The 16103-nt window shown below is 40.2% G+C and overlaps 3 protein-coding genes across 5 annotated transcripts; 1 reads left to right on the forward strand and 2 right to left on the reverse strand.

Annotated features, from left to right (window-relative positions):
* Positions 1-27: 27 nt before the first annotated feature.
* Positions 28-4722, reverse strand: LOC128609133 (uncharacterized). Of its 3 annotated transcripts, XM_053627541.1 has the most exons (3): positions 4535-4722; positions 4397-4432; positions 28-4314 (listed from the first exon to the last, which is right to left on the reverse strand). In XM_053627541.1, exons 2-3 carry the CDS (start codon positions 4398-4400, stop codon positions 2957-2959), a joined length of 1362 nt encoding a protein of 453 aa, XP_053483516.1. In that variant the 5' UTR covers positions 4401-4432; positions 4535-4722; the 3' UTR covers positions 28-2956. The 3 variants fall into 3 exon arrangements, with proteins under 3 accessions (XP_053483516.1, XP_053483514.1, XP_053483515.1); XM_053627539.1 differs by lacking the exon at positions 4397-4432 and having other exon boundaries at positions 4478-4722; XM_053627540.1 differs by having other exon boundaries at positions 4397-4722.
* A 216-nt stretch (positions 4723-4938) lies between these two features.
* Positions 4939-7906, forward strand: sap18 (Sin3A-associated protein). The gene is made up of 4 exons (XM_053627921.1): positions 4939-5093; positions 6200-6309; positions 7359-7481; positions 7578-7906. The coding sequence occupies exons 1-4, from the start codon at positions 5022-5024 to the stop codon at positions 7732-7734; spliced, it is 462 nt and encodes a 153-aa protein (XP_053483896.1). The 5' UTR covers positions 4939-5021; the 3' UTR covers positions 7735-7906.
* Positions 7907-8142: 236 nt separating this feature from the next.
* ska3 (spindle and kinetochore associated complex subunit 3) lies at positions 8143-15991 on the reverse strand. Its single transcript, XM_053627542.1, has 11 exons — positions 15633-15991; positions 15285-15349; positions 15021-15189; positions 12869-13313; positions 12703-12785; positions 11979-12175; positions 11635-11823; positions 11357-11530; positions 10926-11023; positions 10647-10777; positions 8143-10427 (listed from the first exon to the last, which is right to left on the reverse strand). Exons 1-11 carry the CDS (start codon positions 15742-15744, stop codon positions 10261-10263), a joined length of 1830 nt encoding a protein of 609 aa, XP_053483517.1. The 5' UTR covers positions 15745-15991; the 3' UTR covers positions 8143-10260.
* Positions 15992-16103: the final 112 nt, after the last annotated feature.

Consider the following 16103-nt stretch of genomic DNA (forward strand, 5'->3'; position numbering starts at 1 on the left):
TTTTTAAATTCTGGGCTGCCTGACAAATATATACACTAAAAGGAGTGAGACAATTTCAACAGAGAATTGCACGCTATTATTTCTATTCGATCAGAATATATATACTACTATATATATAGTACTATATAATTGCACGCATTATTTCTATTCTATCACCACGCTTGGGATAATTGGCCAGTAATTGTGTGATGGTGATTAATTCAAAGAACTACAGATGTTCCACTGGTTTAACAAAACGTTTCTTAATGTTCAATGTACTTACTCATAACTTGGAGCTTAAACTAAAGTAGCACAAAAAAGAAATCAGAGTCAATCACAATGGTAATTAGAAATAGTATTAAAAAAAGAGAGAAACCATCTGAATGATTTTGTTGCGAGTTTCATTTTACAAGGTATATTTAACGTGCAGGATGGTACATTAGGGTAGAGCAGTGTCTCCATACACATACCTGCTGAACAAATCAACATAAAGTGAGAGAAGGAAAAAAAAAAAACAACAACAATTGTGCAAATGCCTTTGAAGTCTGAGACCACTAGTCAAAATGCTTCTCTTTGGCTTTCTAATTTAATACAAAGGTTTTCATTACAAATAATATGCACTCAAACTGACACAGACTCAAGTTTGTGCAAAACCATGATCCATGATGCACCAAATCCGTCAGAGTGTCAGTGGAAGGGATGAGACTCACGGAAAATCTGACCTTTTGCACTTAGATGTTAACATGGTCAATATGACACATCTGCTTAATTTTAGGGAACACTGTGGTTTAGTGGTTAGCTCGTTTGCCTCACACCTTCAGGGTTGAGAGCTCGATTTCCACCGCAGCCCTGCGTGTGCGGAGCTTGAACGTTCTCCCCATGCTTTGGGGGTTTCCTCCTTCAGTCCAAAGACATGCACGGTAAGCTGATTGGTACATCCAAAGTGTCCGTAGCGTATGAATGGGTGTGTGAATGTGGATGATTGTGTCCTGTGATGGATTGGCACTCTGTCCAGAGTGTACCCCGCCTTGTGCCCCATGGGATAGGCTCCAGGTTCCCTGCGACCCTGTAGGACAAGCGGTACAGAAAATCGCTGGACGCTTAAATTGAAATAGCGGCATAGAAATTGTGCAGCATGTTGAATATTGCATAAACAAGCTATTGAACATTTCCTTTTTTCTTTCTTTTTTTTTTTTTCCTTTTCAGATTATTCTAAATCTTTGTTTATTTCCAGTTTTAAATGCAAACAAATCCCAGGTTTTCAATGCTGTCTCAGACTTTTGGACCACACTGTATAATTTGTGCAAAATCTATGCGCTACAAACACATATACATTAACCGTATGCAATACTGGATTCTGCACAGCATCATAAGATCTCTGAGTGCAGCATATATTTTTTTTTAGCAGTCATACAAACACCAGAGGAAAATGCAGTGATGGGGCTTAGCCATGTCAGAACACAAGGCAATGCTAATAATGTGCAGCTAATGATCATATGTTGATGCATAAGGTTTATACACCATATCCAGCGTAAATACTATGAAATAGTGCATTAGTGCCTTTCTAAGGAATAACAATACAAATAATAACTTATTATGCAGCATTACCTTTGGTCTTACTGGCAGCTTGGTGCTAAAGCAGAACAGCTTGACAACAATAGCTGTTTTTCACTATACTGTATAGCCTTTATAAACTTTTTGTAGTCGGGGATTAATTTTATGAATGTCATTCAACCATTCACTATGTACCATATCTTGGCTATTTATTGGCGCCACAGAGCTTTTTATTCCTGAACTTTCCAATAAGATACGACGTTAGGTCCAAGTCAACATTACAGCTTGAGCTACCTAAACTAGGGCTGGGCGATATATCGATATAATATAATTATCGTGATAAATGATTACGCGATATACTTTTCTGAGATATTGTTGGTATGGTGATGTTTTTAAAAAAAAAACCAAACATTTGAAACGTTTTTAATCATTACAAATTAAATGGTACCGAATGGATGTCAAGTTTTTTTTTTTAAACTTAATCTTCTTTGTCTTTGTAGGCATTAAAGAAAACTATCCTCAAACTCAATTTAACGTTTTTTTTTTTGTGTGTGTGTTTATTTTACTATCGTTTTGCAGACAGTTTGTTGGATATATATCGTGATATGTAATGTGTATTGTAGAAATGTCCTCGTGGTATGATATTGTCATATCACCCAGCCGTACTTAAAACTATAATAAGTCAGTGATAAATGTAATAGCATTGACAATAGTGATTTCTGCCACTGTAAACAAACCAGACACCACTCTGAGAACCACCGGGCTGAGGCACTAGTACACGAGAACAGCTATCTTTCCTAGCTACAGAGCCTACTATAGAGCTATAGTGCTTATTCAATAAAGGAGCTATCTGAACATTAGCATTCTATGTTTAAATCAAACTATACATATAATGTTTAATCACACTGACTCTGACTAATCCCACTCGCAAGGCCTAAACTCAGTTACGGATTATACTTACGGGAGTGGCATTAAACAGTTTGCTCCTTGAGATAATTCAAATAAAACAGTGCTGCAAAAAAAAAAAATCCTAGGCATGAAAAGCATTTAAATATTTCACAAATAACTAACAAATGATTGCAAACACATTCTGTGGCTGAATTTAATTTCAGGTGCACTTCGTTGCCAGAAACTATAAGACAAGTTCCAGTTAGAGAATGAATATTTTTTACTGTGATCCATGTGCCAGCTGTCAACGGTTCATAGTTAGATAGTGATTTAGATAGATGACAAGTTAGGCTTTACATGCAATGTGCAGCCTTTACCCGCTCATACTAACATCACATGATAAAAGGCTCGTTATAAACGGAAACAATTGAAATAGCTACAATATGTTATGCGTAAACATGAAAACCCTATTAACTGTGATCCCTTGAGAAATGTTATGTATCCTTCTGATGTTTTCCACATTCTAGGATGCCAGTCAATCAAGTGGAACAGCAGAAATACACAGGTTATTTAAGGCACATGCAACCTGTACCATCTTGTCAAAAGTGGTCACATTGGTGCTACGATCTATGACTGTAAAAGCGCTCTCTACTGGTCCAGTCAGCATAGAATATCTCTTTTTGACCATTTGTATCACCCGCTCCACATGCCTATACACGTTCATTCTTTCTGTAGAAACCAGTAAAGCCTCGTCTCTTGTGTCCTGGTTTCTCTGGTCAATCTCGTGACGTTCGCTTGTAGTGATCGTGAGCTCAGCTCTGTGAGCTCCTACCAAGTCCTTAATGTCAAAATCACGTTCAGCCAGAACCACATCTCCAGGCAGGAGCTTATGAAGGAGACCACAACTCTCGACCAGAGTCTTATCGCTAATGTTGCCGGGCGCTCCTCTGGAGACGAACATGACCGCCCCCTGGGGGGCAACACCGATGACATATTTGAGCTCACTGATAAAAGCAGACTGTGATGATGGAGCGGTCACGTCTCTCGTTGCTCTCGCGCCTTGACGATGCGTATCTATACTGACTGCTTTTTCAAGCGACGCTGTAAAGCAGTCTATAATCACAGCGCAGTCTGGATGCGTCCGCTTCACAGCTTCTGGTAAGTTTTTCCGGAGTTCCAGTCTAGACGGCCAGAATACAGCAGTGGGGACCAGCGTTGTAAACATTACGTTGATGATTCGATGAACAGTCCTGGTTACTGTGGAAACTTTAACTCCAAAACGGTAAGCCAAGTCCTGATTCCTAAGATCAAGCCTAAGTCTCATTAAAGTCAAAAGTAATTGCTGGAACTTCGAAAGCTTTGCATTTGTGTCCCCTTTCATATGCGGCACAAGGAGCCACATTACTGTCTCGAAGACAAAATAGTTCGGTAATCCCGTGTAGAACTGAACCTTTTCTGGATCGTTCTTAAAAGAGGCTTCGGTGAGAGACATCTTCTCTAAGGACTCCTTCAGTTTCATATTCTCTTTCTTCAGGGCATTTACTTTGGCCTCATAGACGACAGACTTCGTCAAACTCTTTCTCTCGGGCTCTTCTCCTTCGCTCTCGTTTTCACTCTCTAACACGATTTCTTCCGTCCCTTCGCCGTCTTTTATTTCATCGTCACTGTTCAGACAAGACGATGTGCTTTCAGGCTCAGCTTGACATGGGTTACGTCCATCACTAGAATGTCCCTGACCTTGAAGGAAAAGCAAGGCGTTTGCAGCTTCAACTTGTGCTTCTTGTTTGTCAAACGGTTCAAAAGCATTTGCTTCTTCAGTGTTTGGGGATAGTGTAGCAGAGGTGAAAACTGATGGGATGTAGTCTGGAGATCTAGGATTCTTCACTTGTTTACCTGTGTTGAAACAAGGAAACTATATCAGCCAGCTCAAACAAACAAACAAACAAACAAATAAATGTGCAGAGAACTTACTTACACATGATCAGTTATGAAATGATGGATGACCGATCACCTGTGGATTGAGCATGCGTTAGACAACTTTCTTATAATAGACTACCTGAAATGAAGTGGTTACTGCAGAGTCTGCTGCCCTCGTTTGGCACCCAGCCCTTACGGTTCACAGCAGCAATCCAGCGCTGCTTCCTCTCCGGATCGCGTGGAAACCTGTAGAAGGATAAAGCGGTACCGGGGGTCCTCCTGTTCCGACACCCAGCCACCACGCACGTGTGAACCATATTAATTAAGCACACCAAAAATACACAACAACAATATTTATATTCTGACTCCCAAAATGTCGGTGGGAGTACTACTGTAATGTGCGCAATGTCTAATTACCTCATTGTTCCCTACATAGTGCACTACGTAGAGTAGGAACACAACGCATTCTTCTCGCTAAGTAGTGCACTACATGTACACTCGAGAGCAATGTTTACACTCAGCCCTTTGCTGCTGACGTCATGTACTGAATGGTGATTGGTCAGGAGACGGCTCGGCTGTATGATGTCATCATAAAGCGTCCGGTGCTCAGCGGTGTGGATAAGACGCCATTAGAGCGCTTTTTTTTTCCATACTTTTTTTGTTTTAGACGAAAGGAGGTCGCTATGGCGGTGGAATCCAGAGTCACGCAAGAGGAAATCAAGAAAGAACCAGAGAAGCCGGTTGATAGAGAAAAGGTATGTTGGGAAATATTTAGGCTTTTGAATTAGCTTGTTAGCTAGCCATGCTATCGGCGAGTGCTTGTTTGCAGGCTAGTAGCAGAATGGGCTAACACGCAAACAAACAAGCACGCGCGCGCCAGTAAAAATGTTTTACTTTTCTCATCGGAAATTTACATATTGTTTGGTAAATATAGATATTTTAGTTTAGTTTGAAATCGCTAAATCGTTCTTAACTTCCTTTCTCGTTTAGGGTAATTGCCGAGCCGTATACAAGTAGATCAGTATACTCCTTATAGCTGGAGATGATGATGATGATGGAGGATTCAAGAGATTTTAGCGTCATGTGCGCAGTAAAAACACCACGGTTTCGATAAAATTCTTACTTTGTAAGTCTCCCTTACAAAAATATACAATATGCTAGCACTGGTTATTGCGACCAATTTGGCGATTCGATTCAATATCGATTAGTTATCAATATTTCATTGAAAATGTTAGTTTTGCAGACATGGAATCCATGTTTTAATATAAATGCTGGTAATGGAAACCCTCCTACTTGGCTATTTTACTGAAATACACGTGAACTTTAACAATAGGGCCCACACAATTATGTTTCGTTACTTTTTACTTTTACTTTGAGTAACAAACATAACAAGAAGTCATAAATATGTGCATATAATGCACACAAGGTAAGCACAAACTGCACACTGAGACTCAGTGAAATTCATGAACAACTTGAGACATGTTTAAGAAATAAGACCGTTTTCAAAATTCAAAACAGGAAAGATGGAGACGTGTTCAGGACGAGAGACGGACTACGGATAATATTCATGTGGCCTCAAGTAAAGCACGTGGGTTAAGAATCGATTCGGGGATTTAACGATATCGTTTCATTAAATTGAAGATCGATTCAAATCGTATGTATGTAATCGTGTGTATAGATATATATACAAAAAAAATCTGCAAATATGTACAAAATGTGCAAATATATGTTAGGTAACAGTCAGTGAGGGTAATGGGGATTGAGGTAGTTAGTGTTTAATGTATTGTATTGTTCAGGAGTCTAATGGCTTGTGGGTAAAAAATTAGTGCTGATTGTAGTGTTTTTTTTGTTGTTGTTGCAGACATGCCCGCTGCTGCTCAGAGTTTTCACGACTAATAACGGAAGACACCACCGAATGGACGAGTTTGCACGAGGAAATGTGCCATCGAGCGAGCTTCAGATTTACACTTGGTAGAGCAACACTCAGTTCTGTCTCGACAAAATGACCTCTATCTTCTAGAAGTCCTGAGCTGTTGTTGGTGGAGGGGGGGAAACAGTGCTGAAATGATATGTCGTTATTGCCACTCACTCAATACCTCGTCAGATGTTGAGTTTAGTGGATTCCAATCGACACACATACATTCAGTACGTTTACGTGGACAACAATAATCCGATATTAACCCGATTAAGACACTACACGTGTAACAAGATTAAGAAACTAGCACGTAAATAGCGATTATTGATGACCTTAATCGAGCTAAAGTGATACTCGGAGTAAACACAAACGGAATTAAGACGTGTGGAGTATTCCTGTTTTAGTCGCATTATCGACGTGTGTTACAGACATGTACACACCTTAATCACACTATTAACGTCGTGTGAGTTTTCGCCGCGTTGTGCAACAGGACACGTACACACACGGCAGCGCTCAACCGTTTGACGGCAAACGAGAGCGCACGGCTGCGTCATAAACCGTGTACTTGCCTGCTATATAGCAGGTGAAATACCTGTATTTAGGTAAGTATGCGGTTTGGGATGCAGCCCACAGCTTCAAGCAGTCATCTGTTTGCATGTATATCATGACAAATAATTAACTGCACTTGAAGCTTTCATAAAATTTTAAATGAAACAATCACAACTGTATATGGTACCCTGATGAAGACGAATAATAACACTTGCATTTATGTAATTCCATATGTTGAAATGAGACAATTCGTTATTTTAAGAAATTAAGTTGAAACAATGACCCTTCAATCATTAAAGGATTTTTTGCGATCACAGAAATGAACGTAAAATCAACCTATTTCACCAACTAACGTAGTTTTCTGCATGAAAAACCCTGCAAGCTGAATCGCAAATTTGGGGGGGGGAAAGCCGCAGCAAAATCGAGTGTTTTTGGCCACAACAATCACAAAAAACCTCTGCGAAATCCTGGGGTTTTATTTTTCCCTTCCACAACTTACATTTCAGGGTTATCCATAGTATCTGAACTGGACATGCATGTTATTTTTATATGACAGGATGGACGCCACCCTTAAAGAACTTACCAGCCTGGTGAAGGAGGTTTATCCTGAGGCCCGAAAGAAAGGCACACATTTTGCCTTCGCCATCGTATTCCCAGACCCAAAACGGCAGGTGTACAGGTAAATGAGGCTTCTAATCTGCTGTTGACATAACGGGCATTGTGCACACGTGTGATCACCTTTCCTTGATCATCTCGTGTGTTTGTTTTGCTGTAGAGTTAAGGAGATCGGGAACACCGTGTCGGGTCGGAAGGGGGCAGATGATTCCATGACCCTGCAGTCTCAGCGTTTTCAGATTGGGGATTACCTGGATATAGCCATCACACCTCCGAACCGTGCTCCTCCGCTGCAAGGGCGCATGAGACCATACTGATCTTATGCAGATGAATCGGCTCATAGCTGTTATTGTTGCATATTTTCTTTGACATTTTATGCTTCCTATTTGTTGGTACCAGATGTACTCTGAACTTTTAAGATATTAGTATCTTCATTTACCACCATGTAAATTGTTTTGCTGAATAAATCTTTTTTTTTTTCCTACAAAACTTTGCTTGGCTTATATAGATTATTGAAATCCCCAACATAGGCTATATTGTGTGTAAAAACAAATCCCAATGGTTGGTTTACCTCCAATTTCATTGCTGGCCTTCAGGGTGGGATATACTCACCTTTATTGCTTTTACGGTAACGTGAATATTCCCCCCCCCACCCCCCCCCCGTGCTATGTATTTATATGCCAGTGCTGATACCAAGAATATCAGAAAACCTTACATGGTGAGCTCATTAAAATGTGACTGTTTGCCCATTTACACACTGGCAATACAATGGTATTTATGCAGAAAAATATGTAGCAGTTAAGATACATTTATTAATTGTGTAGTTGTGAGTAATGAATGTTCAGGTCCTTATCAGAGGTTGTTATTATCTTTTAATAGGATTCCTAAGGATGATTTGGTCTCACAATCAAGCCACCAGTCCTCAGGCTATTCCCTATTTGACTGTTCAGGTATTACCACCTGTCCATTAAATTGATAGATCTGTAGATGACGTATAGGGATATTACAGTTATTCAGTGATCTACAAATGCTTGTATAACCATTAATCACAAGTCATCATTGTGTCTTCATCACATGCGATTGCTTCAACACTACACAGGGAGCTCCGCTTCCCCTACCCCTAAAAATGTCACTAACGTGTAGCTATGAAATTTTTCCCAAAGTTTATACCAGGGGTGGTCCTATTTCAGGGACCAAAGTAATTGGACAAACTCACAATATAAAATCAAATTATCACTTTAAATACTTGTTAGTGAATCCACTTTGGGACTTGAAACAAAAGGAGACTGAAGAATTTACAAAACATTTTCCATGCTTGGTGGTTTCCAGCTCTTTGGAAATCAGCTGCTCTCACTGTTAAGTTTGTGCCTCTAACAATGATTAAATATCCTGTAAATTAATTTGCAGACGTAGTCAGAGAGAAAAAAGGCTTTTATTTATAAAGACTTGTAAAGAAAAAAAATGCAGTGTATTGGGTTCTCTACCTAATAGGCAAGTAACGTCTGTCCGAGTTTGGCGTTTGGTCCTGGGACCGGATTTGGGACACCCTTGGTCTATACATGAATGGAATCAAAATATCTCAATGAAATATCTCACTGTTCATTCATTTAAGTCAAACTTTTTGGTTGACAACGCCGCCTGGGTGAAAGATTTTTCCTTCCTTCGCCCCTAACGCAGAACTAATACACACTCGGTGAAGCCTGTGCATCTCTCAAAGGGGCCAAACACTGAAATCGAAATGAACATGACTGACCTCTCAAACTCAGACATATCTGCCCCAGTGGTGTAATTAGTAAATATTGTAAATAACCTGCAAGTATAAAAGTTCTGTTTGATTATTTGTATTCATTTCTAAAATAGGTGGTTTAAGTCTAGCCAGCTAGCAGCTTAGCTATGTTTTGACACTGCTAAGCTTCACCTGATTTTACAAAAGTCTTTTGATGCTCCTGCTTATGAAGAGAGACTTAAAATGAAATAAGGCGGCAGACTTTAATTCAAAACTCAGTGAACGAAAAAAGCTGTCTTGATGTAGTAAAATCGATTGGCTGTGTTTATTATATATTTGTCTTAAATTATGCCTCGCATCCATCCTAAAAATTCCTGTGAACGAGCTGTTAGTATAGATATAGCAACATATCACAACAAGCGCGTTAATATAGACTGATTTTTCATGTTAAACGTGTATGTCCATAACACACAGTTGTGCTTCCTCAAGATTAATAACCACCAGCCACCACCGATCCTCATGCATTATGCCTCACAACTTACCGACCTGGACATTCGAGTAAAAGGAACTTGAAGGACCTAAATGTTTACTGCATTTCAGCAATTGAAAAAAGCATGTGTTTACATCTTTTTCTGTGCATAAACAAGGTCTCTACTTTATCATCTTAATATTAGAATATTAGAAGTGGGCTTTTAGGTCATTTATTTTTCAATCTGTTGGAAGTTGTCTAAACTTTATTTAGTACTACACATAAAATGAACACAAAGGCAGTTGTTTTGCTTCCCAAGCCTCTTCTTGCATCTAAAAAGACACGGCTTAATCCACAAACCACTGAATGCACACTGTGTATTAAAGCAAGTGATTCTAAAATATTTCGAGATGAAATGTTTACATAAAAAACAGCTAAGAGGAGTAGAAATCATACACGCAAATATATATATTTTATCAGGATAATATACATTTACTACACAATGTACTTCAAATAATTAACTACAACTGCAACATCTGGCACTGAAGCAGAAGAACGCTCGGATGGGGCGTCATTGAAGATATGAGAATTCGGCATCAGATTCTGTTTATGTGACAAAAAGACTTTTGAACAATTTGCTTTAATTGCTTATGTCTTAGTTAGGATCTTAAAAATTGCATTTCTTCCACATCCCTGCACATTCTCCAACCTTTTCAGCTCAAGAAGACAAAAGATGTACATGGGAGTCTGAGGCCCCACGTCCAAGATCTTCCTCAAATCTTCCGTGTGAAATTCTTCAGAGTTTGGTAGACCGTCTATCAGAGAAGATAGGTACATGTAAAAATATTAGATAGACCGTTTTTCTCGCAACGGACGCGAAAGGGGAAAACTATCGATGTGGATTTTCACCAATTACTGATCAATCTTCCAGCAACTGGTTATTGGTGCCAATTTATCGGCAAATCCGATCAATCGATCGACCTCTACTACCTGACGGTAGTACATTATGAATGTAAGGCTGTGTGTCCACTGACCTCTGCGCCGCTTGTCAAGTACTTGGTTGATTTTGTTGAGTGCGGAGTTGAGACTGGTGAGGGGGATCTGTTTCATGTAAGATGCCAGCCCATGAAACTCTTTTTCAGATACTTGAGCAACACTCGGAGTTCTGTCATGACAGTTAAAGCACAAGAAGAACCGAGTAGGTTCTCTCAGTCTAATTAAAATCTCTACAAGATTAAGCAGACGAGCCAGCGATTGGAAAAAAAAAGTATGTGAATGATACTCATGCGTCATACTAGAAAAAACAGACCTACCTGTTTTCCTTCCCAGGGGCCAGTGTGTTCAGATTAGTCTTTGAGCTTGTAAGTACTGATGTAGTGGTGGGTTGTTGCTTATTAGCCTGAGCCACAAGCTACAAGAGTAAAGACAATATATACATTAGCTCACATGCAGGCGAGATGTTCACTGAAGTTGAGCAAACAATGTTTAAAACTCTTTTATCTATGCTTTAAATGGCATAAACTTCCATATTCGCTATTAAATATTTCAGCATTAGCAAGTTGCGTGCAAATTTTTTAAATGAAAAAACTATTTCAAACTTATGGATGAAGCACTACTAGACCAGAACTCATCGCGTGATTCGTTTCCGAAACGCTCTTTTGCATTGAACCGACGATTCAGATAAATGTGACGACTATTTCGAGTGATCCAAGATTTGTAGACGATTTATCTGGTAATAGCTCACTTTAAAGATATCCTGTGTGATGGAGCTCATATCCGGCATCTCAGGTGTGCGTGGCTCGACGTCAAACTCCATGCGGATGCGTGGTGTGGCCAGACACCAATCCTGTGTGTGTTCATCAGCTTGAAGCGGAGGACCTGGGGGCTCGGTCACTGCTGACCGATCACCGGCCCCTATCTTTAGTCCATGAAGTCACAAACCAGTCATGGGGTATATCAGTCGTTATTTCAGGGTTCAAAGGTGCTAAGCAAAAATTGTTAAACACATGGGTATCTACTTACATGAGGTAAAGTGCTGCTAAAGAAGGACTGCAGTCTTGGCATTTCGGGCATGGTCTCCTCCATCTGAGAAAGGCCGACTGGCATTTGTGGCTTTTCAGACGATGAAACTCTGACAGACGGGCCTTCGTTTTGGTACGACGTGCTCTTCGGTGAGCCTGTAAGACCCCCTACTTTGTTGCGTTTGGTCTCCTGAGAGGTACAGCGGTCAGTGGATTTTACTATCAGTATGATGCAACATTTTATTTAATAGAAAAAGATAACCACAAACAAATTTGTACAGCACCCTCCTATCCCATTGTTTTCATTGCTCAGGTATTAAACCTTTAAAAATCCATAGCACACACCTTTCTGGCACTGATGAGCTTGCCGACGTAAGGGGTCTCAAACGTAGGGAGTTCAGGCGTAGCAGGGGCAGCACTCAGACGAGAGGGGGAACCGGGATCGCTCGCTCTGTTTGGCGGAGAATATGATTGACCGAGTTGTTTATTCATCTTAATCTCCAGCGTAGAAAACAAAGGCACCTCTGGGGACTCCATGCTGTCTGTCCAACCAAAAACCAGGAATAATTAGGGGTCAACTACGCTACTTGTTGATTCGGCCTACAATAAATCGATCACATACAGGATGAATCAATCTATTTACATTTATACATTCATTCATATTTTATCCAAAGCGACTTACAAATGAGGAAATACAAGCAAAGCGGAATATCAAGTGGAGTAGTGTTACCATACAAGATCTTTTAATTGAGTTCTAGAAAACTAGCCTTGGTCTTTCACAATAGGAGAAAACATATGAAATAAACCTATTAAAAATTTAAATTTAGAATAATACTTTCCGTAAAATAGCCCAATCATCTAGGCCACTAGAAGAGGCGTAGTACATTGGGGTAAAGCTCAAAGTGAAGAACTGCATCATGAGAATGTTTTTCATTCACACAAAATGCAGTAAGTATATTTTTTTTTATATCAAATTATAAGTATGATGTCTAAAAAAAATTATTGATTCAAAAAAACCAAGAAAAAAAAATTGTCAAAAAGATGAAAAGCACGAGAATAAAATCTTTACCGGCAGAAAGCCTCCCACGGGGGACACAAGATGGAGATGTAGGCAGGCTGTGTGGTTCTCTCTGAGCAATCTCTTGTGTTGTGCTTGGAAAGATATAACAAATAATTCACACATAATTCACTTGTAATTCTATATGCACATTCTTCAGGAGACTAGTGACGTGTACCTGTTAGTCTGCCTGTCTTTTGGTGGTCGCTTGCGAAACAGGTCCATGGTAAAATCGTTATTAAAACACATTGTGCTTTCTGTGATGCCAAAGTCTTCCAGTCGAGGGGTCAGGGCCTCCTCGTCCATAATCAGAGAGCACTTTGGTGTCTTTGGTTGGGATTCGTGTATCATCATGAGGTCAAGCGATGGTGGTGTGAGAGCCACAGCTGGAGCTAAACCATGAAACGTTTCTGAATTGCCAAGCACCATCTGCAGGTGAAGCGCAGACAGGCCGAAATCCGAGAGCTGCGGAGTGCGCATTGGGTCAACAGCTGGAGGTGCCATCTTCTCGGGTGTTTTACACTCTGGAGCTTCAACCGGCTCGTCTTCATCTCCCGCTATCTCTACAGATAGCTCTCCCTCGGGCTCACCATCTACAGAACATCTTGCATCTGCCTCGCCTTCTAGAAACCAAGATAAAATATATACATGTAAGAATTATACACTTGGTTGCCAGTTTAATAAGCGCACCTAAACGGCGTGGCAATTAGTGGCATATAGTGCTCCTTGGAGGACTAGTGACTAGCATGCGGCGCTCTCATCACCACGGCCCAGGTTCACAACACTTAGTCATGGAACCAACCCCAGCCACTGGAGGGCTGCAGGAACCAGTGCACTCTCAGTGCTGGTCCCAAGCCTGGAAAAACGGGGAGGGTTGCGCTTGGAAGGGTATCTGGGGTTAAACTTGTGCCAGAATCAGTATGCAGATGGGAGATACGCTGTGGCGACCCCGAAAACAGGAGGGGGTTGGGACGGTTGTATACCATTATACGCTTTGCGGGTGCCCTCGATAATATTGGAAAAGAGCCAAAATGATGATACAATAAGTTACATTTTGCACTCAACTATACAGGGACATTCCAAAGAAACACTTTAGCTGTGTGTTTCTTTAACCATTTCTGTGGTGAATTGGAAGTATGTTTGCCTCATCATCTTACTGAAAGTGCTATCCATGTCCAAGACCCTTTTGGGCTGAAATATTCTGGTATCTAGCAGAATCCACCATGGCATCAATCTTCACAAGAACCTCTGAACCACCAGCCAGAAAACTGCCTCAAAGCATCAATGATCCATTGCGATATTTTATCCGGTTCTCCTCCTCATATGCAGTTCCCTTATTATTTCTAAACATGCTGATGGTATATAAAAAAAACTAAAACAAAACAAACTATTGAATTTGGTCTCAACTGACCACAACACAGGATGCCCAGTGTAGTTCTAATGATGCTTGGGTTAAAGGTAAAGACAGAATGGAAAAAAAAAAATAAAATAATAAGGTTGCCAAGCTTGATCATTCGTTTGCAATTTTTTTTTAGTAAAAATATACTATCATTTTCTTGGAAGAAAGATCAACAGCTTCTCCTCTTATTTGTAATTACTGTGTTTAATGTTTAATTTAATACAATCGCATTGCTCGTTTTAATGAAGAATGCTAATCATCCTGGACAGTAACTCTGATTACTGACTGTAGCCCACTTGTTTCCTTGCAGTTTCTCTGCCCCCATTTCTCTGAAGGAAATGGAAAGGGATCGCCATGGGACTATCAATGGCCTGATATTATTAGCGCAGTGGACCATTCTCAGCCATGCCACAGACATGGAAATGATGTGATTTTGTGTGTACATAAGTCAAAGCAGCGTTGCTGGGATTTAAAAAACAAACAAACAAACAAAAAAATATCACCTCAGTTGCTAGGATGAGAAAGACGGTCCACCAAACAAAACATCCAGCCCTAGGATCTATGATCGGAAACTAATCACCAACAAACAGCTAGAGTATAATTAACACACATTATGCACTGCTGTACCTGAAACACACCTCAAACAATACCATATCAGCACCTAAAATGATATACGCTCCTTTTCTATACGTTATATATGTCTATATGATATACGTTCCTTTTCTATTGCTGGACAGGGTTGATGGGCTGCTAAATTGTGCAGAGCAACAGATTAGTTCGTATCTAGAAAGTGCACATATATGGTAGGAGGATTTATCTGAGAGTAATGATATATAATAATGAATAATAATAATATAATAAAAGATTTTCACTTAAAGGATTAAGATTCTAGCCATTATGCTGAAATTACTACAACGTGTAAAATGTACACCTGGCTTCGGGCAGGCTTTCTGCGGTTTGTAGCCATATTTTTCATAGTGTCTCTGAATTCGTTCAATGTCCTCTGTAGTCCTCTGTTTCAGCACCATACAGGCTTTAACGAAGCTCCTCAGCTCAGTACTCCCATCCTCCCGAGATGCCACTTGGCCTTGGACCCGTTTCTGTGAAGTAAATTATATTTATTTCACGTCAGTCACTGACAAGAGCCAGGACCCTGAGCAGGTTAAAGCATCACCAGCGAGACTCACTTACTTACCTTAAGTCCTCGAACTTCAGAATGGAGCTCATGTAGTGCTTGGACTGCGCCACTTTCGGCATCATCTAAACAAGTCAGCAAATCCAAAACATCCCATGATTTTAAATATCTATAGGCGCATCAAGACAATTATTAATCTACATCACAGGTCCACAGGTCCTGGGGTACTCATGTCGTGCACATGTGAGTGTTTTCCCTGCTCTAACACACCCACTTCAACTCAGGATAGGCTGTCAATTATCTGAAGATAAGGATCATGTGTGTTGGAAGCAGGAAAACACTCAAATAAGGGTACTCCAGAACCTGGGGTCTGTATAAAGGATCTATAGGAGAACTAATATGTAGTACCATAGTCTTGGTCCAGGTCCAGGCTCGCAGTGTGCTCCAGATTGGCTCTTTCTGTGTCTAAAAGCACAGCCAGACTGCGTAACTTGGAGAAAAAGCGTGTCGACGTGTCCATGTGAACAATCCGACAGGCTAGACTCAGAGAAGCTAATATGGAAAGAAATACCTAGCAACTAAAACGCTCATTCAGTTAAATACAACATAAAAGTAAGCGACAAATCAGCAGCAGTGGCTCTCCTAGCAAACGCTAGCAAAACAAAACGGCTTAGTTTGCTTTTTAATATATAATAATACACACAAGGTTCATTCAGTTAACTTACACGACTCACTTTTTTTTTTTTTACTATATTAACTTTGTTAGAAAGTAGCACAACGTTACATAAGTTAGATATAATTAAACATTTGCCGAAATACAGTAACAACAGAGCAAAACGACCGCCATACAGTTTTCAAATTTGGCGCTACTTCCGGGTT

The sequence above is a fragment of the Ictalurus furcatus genome, chromosome 6 (genome assembly GCF_023375685.1).
Source record: "Ictalurus furcatus strain D&B chromosome 6, Billie_1.0, whole genome shotgun sequence".
Lineage (NCBI taxonomy): Eukaryota > Metazoa > Chordata > Actinopteri > Siluriformes > Ictaluridae > Ictalurus > Ictalurus furcatus.

Excerpts from the sequence above, each read along its gene's own strand:
- LOC128609133 (XM_053627539.1), bottom strand. The coding sequence starts at position 4,655 with ATGGTTCACACGTGCGTGGTGGCTGGGTGTCGGAACAGGAGGACCCCC. Across the intron at positions 4,315-4,477 it reads CAGTAACCACTTCATTTCAG|GTAAACAAGTGAAGAATCCT; the intron begins GTAGTCTATTAT and ends GTTTCAACACAG.
- sap18 (XM_053627921.1), top strand. The coding sequence starts at position 5,022 with ATGGCGGTGGAATCCAGAGTCACGCAAGAGGAAATCAAGAAAGAACCA. Across the intron at positions 5,094-6,199 it reads AGCCGGTTGATAGAGAAAAG|ACATGCCCGCTGCTGCTCAG; the intron begins GTATGTTGGGAA and ends TTGTTGTTGCAG. Across the intron at positions 7,482-7,577 it reads CCAAAACGGCAGGTGTACAG|AGTTAAGGAGATCGGGAACA; the intron begins GTAAATGAGGCT and ends GTTTTGCTGTAG.
- ska3 (XM_053627542.1), bottom strand. The coding sequence starts at position 15,744 with ATGGACACGTCGACACGCTTTTTCTCCAAGTTACGCAGTCTGGCTGTG. Across the intron at positions 15,190-15,284 it reads CTGAAGTTCGAGGACTTAAG|AAACGGGTCCAAGGCCAAGT; the intron begins GTAAGTAAGTGA and ends TTTACTTCACAG. Across the intron at positions 10,778-10,925 it reads GCCCCTGGGAAGGAAAACAG|AACTCCGAGTGTTGCTCAAG; the intron begins GTAGGTCTGTTT and ends CTGTCATGACAG.